We start from the raw sequence: 14,434 nt of genomic DNA, 5'->3' as shown, positions 1-14,434 counted from the left end.
AATATTTGCTCACGTATTTTATTTGTCCCAAGACATCATTTACCTGATGTGTGTTTTATATCTGTTAGTAAATTTTGCTTGCTCTTTTTCTACTTGTTTTCTAATAATATCTTTGTATGAATGTTATGGTTGTTCATCATCCAATTAAAAGGACACTTCTGAACAGCAATTTACAAGAAAGAAGTTCCTGTGGTAGAGAAAGATGTGATTGTCTTCATGCTATCTGTCTTTCTCACTCACACTCTCTCCTTCTGTGCTACCACAGAGTCATTCTGCTTCCTGCAAATATGGCTCCTCTGCGAGTCTTTAGATCGTTCCACACGTTTAGTTCTAAGAGCATTTCTGGCAAAGTCTTCTTACCCCAATTCCTGCATAAGATATTACAAATAAGGAATCAAGCTTTTTCTTTTTGGTTCTCAAGTTTTATTCAAGAACTCATACAAAATGTGTCAGATAAGTGAGTTTTAATCATCATCTTCCTCTTCTTCATCCTAGTGAATCAGGAAGTAACGCAGTCCATAACTCTCTTTGCTTTTAGCAACTATGTACAGCCAGTCATGGAGATTATTCTTCTGCAAATATTTTTTGGTGAGATATTTCAAATACCTTTTGGAAATAGGCACCTCAGAAGTTACAGTGATCTTGCTCTTGCTTCTTTCCACCTTTATTCCCAGCTTTTTTCATTCACTTTGATTCTCTCCTGAAGAAACTGCTCAAAAATCCATGATTCCATCTTCTACAGGATGGGTGCAGTCACGGGTAAACTTCAGAACACGCTTCCTTTTTTTGACCCCCTATGCCACAAGCTTTTTAAGGAGGAATTAAGCTTTTGTGTTTCAGAAAATGCTCTTTGCTGTCAGGGAGTTTGTTATTGCAAGCATTTTCTGAGATGTGCTGTCCCTGAGCTCTCCTGCCCTTCTTTGCATTTCTGTATTTTTTGTTTTGTGTGGCTTACAACCAATTGCAGGTGCTTTTACAGGCCTTGCACATACATTGGAGACAGCAGATTATATCTTTCTCCTGATTTTACAGAAAATCAAGTCTGCGGTTTACAGTATATTTCTCTTCTCCTTGCTTTTGGGTAGCTTCCAGGAGGAAAAGTGGGAAATGCTGATTTGTGCCATGTTCATCATGGAAGTTACCACTTTCTTCCAAAATCCTTATAAACCATCTGTTTAATGACCAGTTCTAAAAAAAAAAAAAGAGTGCTCACTAGCAGCTGCCAACATCTGCCTGGAGTTTTGGACTTGGCCTTTTCTGCTTTGTGCAAACCAGTATTAACAATCTTTTGCTTTCAAATATTCATGTTTCTAAGGTACCTTAGGGTATAATTAGGTAAGTAATTTTAAGTCATCTTATTCTTTCATTACTTCTTTTCTGACATATCTTGGGTTGCATTATCAATCATATTTTTCTACCCTTTTCTCCTTTGTTTCCCTAATAGTGAGAAGAAAGCAAACTATTTCCCTTGCACACTTGCCTCATGACTCCCAGGGCTCCCAGTTCTCTGTCCCTTACTGTTGCACCACTGTTGCTTGCTGGTTTTGCCTGTAAGTGAGCTTCCCAAAAAACGGGCCCGAGCCTTACTCTGTAGTGTATCCCTCTTCACTTATTACATTCCAGAGACTCTGCAATATTGTGGAGTAAACACCTGAATGAAGGACTCAGAAGCAGATGATCCCTTTCTTATTAAGAACTTAGTCCGGTGCGATTGAAAGGAGACCGTAAAATGTCCTGGGCATATACTACTTTGCAGGAGGAACAAAGGAAGGAGGGTGGGAGGAAGTCCTTTATCTCACTAGACCAGTTGCCTTGTAGTGAATGAGGCCAGGTTTTGGGGTCTCATGTGTCTTGGTTCTGTCTAGTTTCTTTAGTACTAGCACCCCAGTTTCCTGACCTCATCATCTGTAATGTAGAATTTGTAATAATTATCTCACTAGGCTTTCACAAATACTGAAGGAGAGAAAATAATAATTAACACTTAGTAGGTCCACAGTATGTCTTAGTTGTATCCACTTCCTCTTTCCTTAGTCTCTTTCTTACTCTCATTGTATCTCATCAGATATTTTGTTTTATAATTATCGTTTTTCTGGGTATTTCTACAGACTTCAGCGCTTTCTGAATGTCTGTGTTTTCACACTATTTTCTCAGTAAGGTGCTATGGCTTTGTTCTGCCTTGGATAGGCTCTCCCCTCACTTATTGTCAAATAATCTTTTAAACTCTGACCTCCTGGGAGAACTCCCTCTGCAGCCACTCAGGTGTGACAATGACTGACCTTTTCTTCCCCCCAGCCCCCCCACCATTTGAGATTGTATTGTTAGCATTTTATTTTTGACAACCTGCCATCATTCTTGAGCTGTCACTCATTTTATTGCTCTCAGTAATAAAGTAGGACTTGTTTTTTATGAACTTTATGAAATTTATATCCCTAAAGTTTACAGATATGGTCTCCAACATTTTTTGATCATGTGGACCTATGAGTAAAAACACTTCATGTATGTGCTTCCCAAGTATACTAATGTTTCTCTTTTAATTATGTATATGTTCTACGATAATAATAGAAAGCACCCACCTAAGCTCTCTATATAGATGGATATTATACTAATATACACATGCATAAACATGTCTCTGTATACACACATATAGAAACTCACATAATGTATATAAGATATACAAAACCAGGAATAAAAAGAATGAACTGAAAATTAAATGTAGGCTGATTGTTGGGTGTAACTCAGCCACCTATCCTGTGCCAGAATGTTCCGAAACATACTTTATGGGTTTGAGATCCCTGTGAAGGACTCTGTACCCAGGTTTGCCAGGGGACTTGGTTTGCAGAGCGTTTGGCGAACTTTGTGATTTACAGAATTAAAAGAAATGCTGATCAAACTCTTAAAGCTTTTGAAAGCTTCAAGTGCCCCCCTCCCCCGAATGGTCTACCTTGGACTGCACCTAAGATAGCTGTATATTTGGACAGCTGCCTCAGAAGGAATTATTGTGCACCGTAAGGCACTGTAAAGTTGTAGTGTGTGCTGGTATAGTTTTAAGTGACATGTCTGTGTTCTGTAATGTTACTGAGAATCTCCCAGCACATGCTTAGTATTACTTAGTAATGTTAAACCACATTATTTCAGGTACAAACAGAATCTTACTTTTGCAGAAACAGAGAAACCGTGTGAACATGACCGATAGCTTAGCTCTTAGATGATGATTAGAATCCTGCATCTACCCAGTAAATTCACTAGTGCTCAACATGTATTTGGTAAACAAATGCCTTAGTTTCCTAGGGCTGGTGGGACAAATTACTACAAGTCAGTTGGCTTAAAACAACAGAAATTTATTTTCTTGCTCTTCTGGAGCCTGGAAGCCTGCAATCAAAATGTCAGCAGGGCCATACTCCCTCTGGAGGCTCTGGGCAAGAAGGTTTTCTGTGATTTTCAGCTTCTGGTAGTGCCCGACAACCCTTTCTGTTCCTTGTAGCTGCATCATTCCAGTCTCTGCCTGTCTGTACTTGGCCTTCTTTCCTATATGTACCTTTATGTGTTCTCTCCTCTTCTTCCTCTTCTTTTTCTTTTAAGATTTTCATTGATTCTTAGAGAGAGAGGAACGAGGAGAGAGAGAAAACAAAACATTGATGTGAGAGCAAACCATCGAACGGCTGTCTCCCTCTCATCCCCCACCAGGGATCCAGCCCACAGCTCGGGTATGTGCCCTGAGTGGGAATCAAAGTGGCGCCCCTTTGGTGCACCGGACACATGCAAACCAGCTGAGCCACACTGGCCAGGGCTCTTCTCTCATGGGGACACCAGTCATTGTATTTGGGGCACATCCTACTCCAGTATGACCTCATTTAAACTTCATTACAGGTGCAAAGATCCTATTTCCAAATTAGACCATATTGACAGGCAATTGGGGTTAGGATGTAAGCATATATTTTGACAGGACACAATTCAATTCGCAGCAACAACTAACTGGAAAAATTCAAAATAACTGTCCAATATTTTCTTCCCTACCCCAGCGTGTTGTTCTATATCCTCTCGGGGGCACACTCACGCCCCGCTGAAGAACACTGACCTAGACTCCATGCCTGTGGCTGCGGTGCTCTTTCTTTCCTTTATCAGTAACTCCACAAGTGACTTGGCCATTTCCCCCCTACACTTCCCACACCTTCTCTTCTCCATCCTATTCTTCTTTGATGGTCAGCCCTATGCTGTCTCGCTCTTGCACCTTCTGTTTTCTCTGGGATGAAATTATCATGATATCACATTTTCCAGAAAAGACATGTTTCACTTATGTTCCCAAGTTTTTAATTCTTGTGGAATATTACAAAAGAAATATTGGTATATAAAGTGATGATTTTTGTAGTCAAACCTTGAACTAGTTATATCCCCACTTATGTCCCTTGCTCTGTCTCCATAAGATTTACTTATATATGTATTTTTAATCCTCACCTGAGAATATATTTTTATTGCTTTTGGAGAGAGAAGGGAGGGAGGGAGGGATAGAGAGAGGTCAGTGTGAGAGAGAAACATCGATTAGTTGCCTCCCATACACGCCCCGACCACCGATCAAATCCAAAACCTATATGTCATGTGTTCTGACCCAGGATTTGAACCCACATCCTATTGGTGTATGGGACAAGCTCCACCCAACTGAGCCACCTGGCCAGAGCTGTCTTTGTAAGATTTAAAATGGCAAAGAACTAGGATATTTTATTTGTTTGTTTTTAATACACATTGCCAAATAATAGGTTCAGAAGAATTGATAATTATTTAAGGCCCCATTTACGGATAGTTTTAGAAGATTATCCATTACTGGTTATTTAATTATTGCACATTAATTTTGGGGCTTATACTTGGCCTCCTGGGTATCTTTGCACTAGCATGACACTATTCCTGGGATAGAAAAGCGCATTATTTTCCTAAAACTTTAGGTGAGGTCACATTTCCCTTGGTTAGTGAATCACTATCAAATCAGTGAACCTAACCATCCCCCTGCTCACTCCCTAACCACCACCACCATCCCCCCTCTCCCCATCCCCCATCACACACACACACACTCATCGAAGGGTTTTAAGGACAAATCTCAGCTTTTACTGACCAAACTGAGCCATGGCATGCCATGAGGTGACCTGAAGCTTTCTTTTCCTTCCGTAGGGAAGGTGGGACTTAGATCCTGGGTAAGGAAGAAGAGTGGGCTGTGAAAAGTGACTATAAAGGACAATGTGACTGAAAAGGACTGTAACGGATCATACCTGGTATTCTGAAAAGAGCCTTGCTAAAGACCCTACAGCAAACCTTTACTGACTGTTCTTCCCAACCACAACAGGAACCATTCAGTTCTTAGTTGTGACGAACCTGACTCCCATGTGCATCCATAGGCATACACATTTGCACATACCTCGGAGTTCTATATTAATTATTTCAAATATTGTTAAGGAGGTATCTCTCATTTGGCAAAATGTATAGGTGTGTCCCTCCCTGACTTTTTATTTTTAGATATTTTACTGATTTGGGTTTTTTTTAGAGAGGGCAAAGGAGAGAAAGAGAGAGAAAAAAGCACCAATTAGCTGCCTACTGCACGCCACCTGCCGGCATCGAGGGGCATGTGCCCTGACCAGAATCTAACCAGCTAGTGCACAAGATGATGCCCAATCAACTGGACCACACCAGCCAGGGCCCTCCCTGAGAGGGTGATCTCTCAGCCTTTCTGTGATTCCAGCAAGGGTTGCGCCTCTCCTAAGGAGCTCATTGTTCCAATGTCCGGTTCACCTCAAATCTGCCATCAAGTATCACAGTAGGGGACTAACTGTAGGCCTCCTGGCAGAAACATCTTAAAACAAAAGTGCTGAGTCAACTAGATAAATTGAAACAGGACATAATTGATTTTTTTGCAAAAAATGTATGGCTATATTTTTCTCTTATTTTGTTTGGCCCCAATAAAATCTAAAAGTTGAGGTACTGGCCACACAGGATCTGACATTATATTTAAGCCTACTCACGTCACTATCAGCAATGACAAGGTGGGAGTGAGGATGGAAGAATTTATATCACTCACTAATATCTGGAATTGAAAAGGGAAACCTCGTAACTAAGGAAATTTTAATTAAATAATGAATAATAATATTTAAATATTAAGAATTGGAAAATGTGTAATGAAATTAACACTGTCATACTTTGTCAGTGAGGAAGTAATTGAAGACATTCTAACAGTAGGTATTGGGAACCTTAAATACATCTATGTGCTTTAGCCTGGTGAGTGTACATCTAGGAGTTTATTCCAAGCAAATAGTCATAGATAGGACACAGAGCTGTATTACAAGAATGTCCTGTGCAGCAGAATTTCTGTCATAAAACTGGATTTGTGTCACTATGAGTAATATCTGATTTTAAAGATATAAACATGTAACAATGGGGAATTATTAAATAAACTAGTAGCCCTGCACACGAATCCGTGCATGAGTAGCTCACTGCCACTTGCCTCAGCTGGCCACCCCGCCCACCATCACTGGTAGCTCTCCGCCACTCTGTAGCACCTTGCCCCGCCCTCCTGTAGCTCTCCCTGCTGATAGCTCGCTGCACCACCCTCCTGTAGGTCTCAGCTGCTTGTAGATCGGTCATGACGTTTACAGCATCCTGGCTAATTTGCATATCCCTCAATTATTATATTAGATCATGCTATATCTACATTATGCTATTGAGAAACACATTTTTAAGAATTATAAAATAACCACTTGCTAATGTTAAGTAAAATAAGGAAGTGTGAAGGTCTTTTTAAGCATCTTTTAGGTAAAAATTTACATCTATAAATACATACAAGAAAAAACATAGAAGAGAAGTGCTCTGTAATGTTAACTGAATTTTTGTCTAGTGCATTATGGGTTATTTTATTTTTTTCTTATTTTTCTCATTTTTTTTCAACAGTGAATACTTAACACTTATAACCATAAGAAATACATATATTCTTGAGGGAATGACTAATAAAAATCCTATAAACAGGTCCCTTCAAGGTTAATCATCAAGAATATGTCATATTTCTTGTTTTTATCAGCCACTTCCTCTTATTATAATTGTATGTGCCTTCAACTGAGGCCTCTTAAAATCAATCACATTTGTTAGCTGTTTTATGTGAGGTTGCTATTTTAATTTAGGCAATCCTTTCATGATTAAGATTGTATTGGTACAATGGTGACCCATAAAGTGTATCTGTTACTTAAAGTCATTTCTGTCATTGATGTTGCTAAAGCTTTTTTTTTTGTTGTCAAAAAAAATCACTTTGACCATTCAGAATACCATTACCTTTGTAATTTTTAGATCAAGAAATTATAACTATTAAAGTCTTCTGACAAGTAAAGACTTCAATTGCTACAACATTAATAGCATCTAAATAAATACACTTGGACATGTATAATATTAATACGTATACTTAAAACCCTCATGAAGTAGGTATGTGTAGAAGATGCTCTAAATGTATGTGAGTAGCTAACCAGCTTTGGTAGATGATTTGTGTATATTTGTGTTTGCCATACAGACAGAGCTATGACATTCAGATTGTGGCACTGGTAAACCAGACGGGCTTCAGATCTGGGAACATCCTCGATTTAAAGAACCCTTTCTTCAGGTAAGAAATGTTTTCATCCATTTCACACCTATGCATACAAAATCTCAGTTGACCGTATGACCAGGTAAAGAGGTTCAGAATACTCCCATCTTCCCTAAGGGGAGAACAAGCCTCTACTCTTCCTCTCGGAGGAGACGTTGTTCCTGATACCGAGTTGAATATGTTATGTGGCATTAAACAAAATCCAGTATTTAACAATCTGGCCCTAAAACAGAGAGCCCTGAAGAGCTCCGCAAAGTGAATTCTTGTTCAGCTGAGCTGGAATGAGCCGTGTGACCTCAAGCAAGGTCACTCTTCTTCTGGCATTTGCTTTTCTCGTCTGCAGAGCTTAAGGGTGACCTCCTATGACCTTCATCCGCTGAGGGATGATTTTTATGTAGTAGCATTCCAATTATAGCTTACACATGAGTCCATTTAAAGTATATTTTTGAGACTTTTTCTGAGGTCATGTAAGCCAGGACATACTTCTCTAGAAGATGTGCAGAGTTTATCTGACACAAAGAACTTGCCACAATGAGACAGCTACAACACATGTTTCTGGGAAAACTCCCTATCTTTACAACCATTCAGCATGAGGTCATTAAAAATCCTCACATGCAATCAACCACACAAATAAAACCACTGGACATGGTTACTCTTTACTTCCTTATTAAAAGACTTGTCTCGTATATTATAATGTCTCCCTAAGACTTTTATTCAAAGCATTATGTCTCTGTAGCACTGAAAAGCTTAAAGAGAAGAGGGAACTCAGGAAACCAAACAAGAATTCTTTGGCAGAGATGGGAAAATGAAATTTTGACCTTGAGGCAGGGGAGGGAAAAAAAACAGACAAAGCTAAAGTTTTGTGTGGGGTGTGCCAGTTGTTACACATGGTATGATTTCTGAAATCCATCGCCAATTAAGTATGTGAATCTCATCTTTAATTCTGAGGCCAGGGCGGAGTCCTCACTCCCATCCCTCATTTACATACTCCTGCCATGTAAAGGGAAGGACACAGGTTTGGGCCGGAGAGAGCAGACTAGTACCACTTAACTTGCCTAGGCCTTAGTTTTCTCATCTATAAGATGGGATAAACAACACAAACCTCACTTGAGAGACTGCAAGAATTCCCATACCATGTCCCAGTCATTAGTGCTCAATAAATGTAAGTTTCCTCCTTTCTTCCTCCCTTTCCTTCCTTCCCTCTGCTCTCCAACTCTCTCAATAAGGTAAATGGGAATGATTTGTAGTTCGTTCCAAATAGAATCATTTTGATTTTGGAAAAGAAAATAGGTGTCTGGAGAGTTTTAGAAAGCTCGCCTTTTGAATGTAGGAGCCATATAAACTTGACTCCCACCCAGTTCTACTTCATCTTACAAGAACAAGGTTTTTACCATAAAACCACCTAGAGAAGGCTTTGTGCTTGGCGTTGGCCAGCACCTGCTTTGTATGAAGGCAGAAACGCTGTGGCCGCAAGGGCAAAGTGAGAGCTTGTTAAAGATGCCCGGACGGCCATGCCCTGCCAGAACAGATGGACTGCTGAGTGAAGGGCAGGTGCCTTTCTTTCCCCCTTTTCTCTCTCTCAGCAGCAAGTCTGACTGACATATTTAATTAAGCAGATGAGGATGCTTAAAAACGTGACACCCCTGTAAAAGATAAACAGAGTCATATCAACCTGATTTCACGACTTAATATAAAGCTACCGTAATCAAGGAAGTGCAGTTCAGACTGGTGAAAGGATGATATGTCGGCAGATGGATGGAACAGAGGACACAAATAGACCAAACATCTGTACTGATCGATTCTCAACAAAGTTGAAAAGGCAGTTCAATAGAGTCTTTCAAAATTGGTGCTGGAATGACTGGATATCTGTGTGCAATGAAAAGTGAGCTTTCATCCATATTTCACACCATCTATAAAAATTAGCTCAAAAAGATGAGAGATTAAAATGTAAAACCTAAAAAGATATATAATACTTTTAGGAAGGAAACATAAAAGAAAATCTTTGTGACCTTAGGTTAAATGAACATTTCTTAAATATGGGACCAGAAACACAATTCATAAATAGAAAAAAAAATTGATACATTATACTTTATCAAAATTACAACTTGTGATCTTTTAAAGGCATATTATAATAGAATGAAAAAAAAAACAAGTCACAAATTGGGTGAAAATATTTGGAAATCACATATTTGGAAAAAGCTAGTATCCAGAATATAAAAAGAATTAGTGATATAAGACTCTCAAAAAAAGCCCAATAATACAAAAACAATTTTTCAGAAGGCAAAAGATTTGACCAGACACTTTATCAAAAAGATATAATAGCAAATTACATGAGAAGGTGCTCAACATCATTAGTCATTAGGGAAGTGAAAGTTAAAACCATAATGACATACCACAGCACACCTAGCAGAATGGCTAAAGTAAAAGTCCTGACGATTTTTGGCAAGTGCTGGTGAAGGTGGAGAGCTGGCAGGATTCACATTCATTGCCAGTAGAAATACAATATGGTGCCGCCATAGCAGAAAGCATTTTGACAGTTTCTTCTATAGTTAAATGTTCACTTACCATATAACCCAGCAATCCCACTCCTAGGTATTTATACAAAGGAAATGAAAACTATATTTAAGTGTTTATTGTGGCTTTATTTATAATTATTAAAATATAGGAATGACTAGAATGTATCTCAGCTGGAGAATGAATAAACAAAATGTGGTCCATCCAGAAAATGGAATAATTTTCTTAAAAAAGGAATGATACATGTAATAATACAGATGAGTCTCAAAAATATTATGCTGAATAAAAGAAGCCATACTCAAAAGGCTGCAGATTATATGATTCCATTCATTTGACATTCTGGAAAATGCAACACTTGATTCGGAAAACAGATCAAAGCTAGGGTTGGGAGAAGCATTACTATAAAGAGGAACAGGACATTTTTCACAATGATGGCGTTTTTCTATATCTTGATCGCAGTGGTGGCAGTATATGGTCACATGCATTTGTCAAAACTCAGAGAACTAACTATACACCAAAAAGGGTAAATTTTAATAAAAGGTTAACATCAATGGTGGGAGGGCAGGCTAAATAGCCCTCTCAGATGGTAATTAAAGAAAAATTGAATTTATTTAAGGAAGAAGGTGCAGGAGATGGGGATATCCAAAGGGAAGGGCCACACAGCACTGAGCTGAAGGGTATTGGGTCCATGATAGACTTGAGACAATGAAACGAGGCAGGGCATAGAAGAAGCAACTGGAAAGCCTAGGCTGGGCTGCTTTGGCTCACTGAGAACTCAGAGAAAAGGGGACCTTGGCGACAGGTTCAGGGGTTAGGCCAGGATTAGCTGCCGCTGCCCATTGCTCCCCTGGTTGCAAGTCTCGTGGAGTCCCTTAGAGATGGGGGGGGATAGGTGCCTGTGGGAGAAGAGTACACACTGGGTCCTTGTCGGGAGCCTATTTGTCTCTCTCTTGCAGGTGGAAATCTTAGGGGAGGTTTCAGGGAAGGGTTTTAATTGAATATTCATCCGTTTCCCGGTGTGCTCTTTCAGGGTCATGGGCTCCACGGATGGGTTGGAGCCAGAGCAGGGGGTCACTAGTCAATGTAGCTGGTCCTGCGGCAGCTACACATCACTTGTCTGGTTTTGATGCTTTTCTGGGCCTGGAGCTGAAATACAACTGAGGCCTAGCCTCTAATGTTATCATTAAGAAGGAAAGGGTCAGGGGTCTAAACTGCCTGACCAGCGATGTGAAAGATCAGGGGTCCAAACCGCAAGACCAGTGACATGCTTAGAGGAGGACAGGTTACTCCAAGGACAAGGTTCTTGTTGTCCCAGTTTTGCCCCTTGCTACGCATCTGGGGGTCTCTGCCCTGGTGAGTTTCTGTACCTGGCCTATCATCCTTGCTCTGCTCATGTTTAACATTTACTAGATGTAAAGAACTTCTGCAATTACATAAAAACTTACCCAAAAAAGAACTACATAAAGGGATAGCAGAAACAAACAGAATGACATGCTAGACAGCGGCAAGGCCAGAGATGGGAGGTGGAGTTATTTACATCGAGTGGTCTGGGTGGCCTCTCCAAAGAGGGGTTAACTGGTAGAGACTCAAATGTCGGATGTCATGGGCAGATGTCCAAGCAGAGCCTTCAGGAAGAGGACAGTGAGGGCAAAGTTAGCCTACTGAGTAGCAAGAAGAGAGAGAAGTTGGTGCTTATTAGCCTTTGCTATCTATATGTATAAAGAGCTAAGTGTCTGTCCAACTGGTTGCTATGACACTCACTGACCACCAAGAGGCAGATGCTCAACGCGGGAGCTGCCCAGCTGCAGTGACTTGGCAGTGGCAGTTCTCAGGTGATGCAGCCCAGAACCAGAGAGGAGGGAGCCCAATTCCTCCTTCAGCCCTGGGTTATGTTGTTGCTGGGGCACTGTCGGCCCCGAATCTGGTTTATTGCACTCTTTTGCTTGTGTTCCACACCCTGCACGACAGCAACGTTGCAGAATGCCCTCTGGGTGCACTCCGGGACCCCTCAGGGGATGTTGGAGGGCCAGTATAGGCCCGATCCCCGCAGGCCAGGCTGAGGGGCCCACCTGCAGAGGGACCCTGCTCACTCGGCAGACACCCTTCTATCTGTGGTGACGCCAGCGCGATGCCCGAGGTGTGGCTGGCAGGGGAGGGATCACAGGAGGTTGGCTCCAGGGCATGTCTGGCCCTTCTCACCCATCCCGCCCCACTGGCCGCCTTCTAATTAATTTCCTTTCAGTGTGCACGACTCTGTGCACCGGGTCACTAGTAAACCTATAAAAAGAAAAAGTTCTTTCAGTGAATAAAAATCCAGATCATCCTCTCAGATCTGAATTTAGGCTATGCATAATCAAACCTACTAAATATAGTGGGTAAATATAGATCTAAGGCTGCCCATAAAATCTCCGGGGAAGGGCACAGGAATAGGAAGAGGGGGGGAGGAGGGAAGAAGAGGGAAGAGGAGGGAAGGAGCAGACATGAACACATGACTCATCTATGGCTTTGGATCTTGCTAGAACTTCATTACTTTTGGTGTCATGGAATCACCTTCTCTGTTTTAGGTTTGCTTAGAAGATCAATAAGTAAAATGAAGGCCTGAGAAGTCCCTCAACATTCAAGTTCATGTCTCCTGTTTCAAACATGCATTCTGAATTTTACAAGTATATTAGCTTTATTTATTTAAAGATGTTTGTTTGTTTTTTCTAACTCTAAACTGTGCATCCTAATTTTTTTGACAAGTCTATTTCTTGTGGCTTCTTAGACTGGCTCTTTATCGCTTTTTGCATGTAGTTGAAAAATAATTTTTTAAAAAATTTTTGGTTTCTGTTTATTTTTACTTTAGTAAAGCCATAAGCATCGCTTCAAGTTCTGACGTATTTAAAAGACAGTTAACAAAACCCTACCTCATGTTTATATGTATGCATATGTACAACATGACATAGACCATGTTAGAAGGGATCTTCTATTTGCAATTTTAATCTATTTTTGCAAATATCTGCAACAAACCAATAGCTAGTTCCTAGTTCAACAGTGTGTTAAAGATTTTTTGCCTATTCATGTAATGGAATAATTCGATGTCAGGAATGTTCTTCATTGGCAATATTTGATGACTCTGTACATAGTTAAGAAAATGCAGATGGAACCTTTGTCAGTCCTCCTAGGTCTACAATAAAGAGTACAGTGTGACATACCAGTGGGAACTCTCCTTTACTTAAAGACATTTGTTATATGTCACACGTCAAATGGTGATGAAAGATAATCTTTCCAAAGAGCAAGTTTTCCCCAGGTCCCCGGAAAACCCTTATAAAAATGGATGTCGCATCAGCAGGATAATCTAATGAAGCCCAACAGGCAACCTGCTCACTCTGTCAGGGGAAGCGGAACAAACAGCAACCACAGATTCTCATCAGTCAATCACTCACCCACAGCATTCAGCTTTCCACACTGGTGCTTCCCCTCATTCTGGCCACTCCGTTTGAAACACCAAGCTATCCATTCCAACAGGCTGTCCATTCCAACAGGCTGACTCACATCACTGCAAGGCTCCGTTCCAATACACCCTCACCAGCATGCCCTGCTGACCACCGTCCACACTCACACATCTCACCTTCGACGGATCTCCTATCCCTCCCCTTACCTAATCCTTTCTTGCAACATTTTATCACTTCATACCCTAAACAACCCATATCTTTCTCTTCTTTGAATTAAATTTGTTGTGGGTTGGATCCGAGTCCAATTCGTTTTTTAATGTTCCTCAGTACCTAAGAGCCCACCTCAGGCATCAATGTATATTGATTAAATAAATAAATGTATCCTGAAGTTCAGAGTAATTGGAATTATGGAATCAGGTCTGACAATGTTCTAATTGTCTTTCAAGCATGGTAGGAAGAAACTATGTAAACCCTGGATTGCAGAAACACAATTTGGCTATTGCCACTGTCTCCACCCACAACCAGTGCAGACATTCATAATCAATCCCCACAGTCATTCCAGCTCAGCAGGGACTTGGCCTCACAGTCCTCCTTAGCCTGATACCCTAAGAGGCCATTATCAGTCTATAAAAGTAGTCTTAAGAGATGAAACCTATGACTTTTAAGGACTCAAAAAATTGGTATTCTTTCCCAATCTTTGAACAATTCCAAAGATCTGTAACATTTATGAATTTGTAATTTGCCCCATGACGTGGGTGATTGAGGAGAGGTTACTAGTAAGAGTAAAGCTTGGCCGAGCTCTAGAAACAGTGTTGGATCATCTATCCCATCTTGGAGGAAAGGGATTAGGGTTGGCTTCTTCAACTAGCTCCTCCAAGCTTTC

General features: G+C 40.6%; 1 protein-coding gene and 1 pseudogene across 1 annotated transcript in view; one reads left to right on the top strand and one right to left on the bottom strand.

Moving 5' to 3' along the window:
* Positions 1–13,313, top strand: part of LOC102763815 (histone-arginine methyltransferase CARM1-like) — a 131,219-nt gene extending 117,906 nt beyond the window's left edge. Inside the window, exons 13-14 of the mRNA XM_006768248.2 lie at positions 7,532–7,621; positions 12,682–13,313. Coding sequence (XP_006768311.1) covers positions 7,532–7,621; positions 12,682–12,691 — 100 coding nt within the window. The 3' untranslated portion in view covers positions 12,692–13,313. The remainder of the gene's footprint in view (positions 1–7,531; positions 7,622–12,681) is intronic.
* LOC102762652 lies at positions 465–815 on the bottom strand (annotated as a pseudogene).
* Positions 13,314–14,434: the final 1,121 nt, after the last annotated feature.

Source organism: Myotis davidii, unplaced genomic scaffold (genome assembly GCF_000327345.1).
Source record: "Myotis davidii unplaced genomic scaffold, ASM32734v1 scaffold83, whole genome shotgun sequence".
NCBI lineage: Eukaryota > Metazoa > Chordata > Mammalia > Chiroptera > Vespertilionidae > Myotis > Myotis davidii.
The sequence above is the reverse complement of the archived record's forward strand: the minus strand, read 5'-3'. Positions and strand labels throughout refer to the sequence as shown.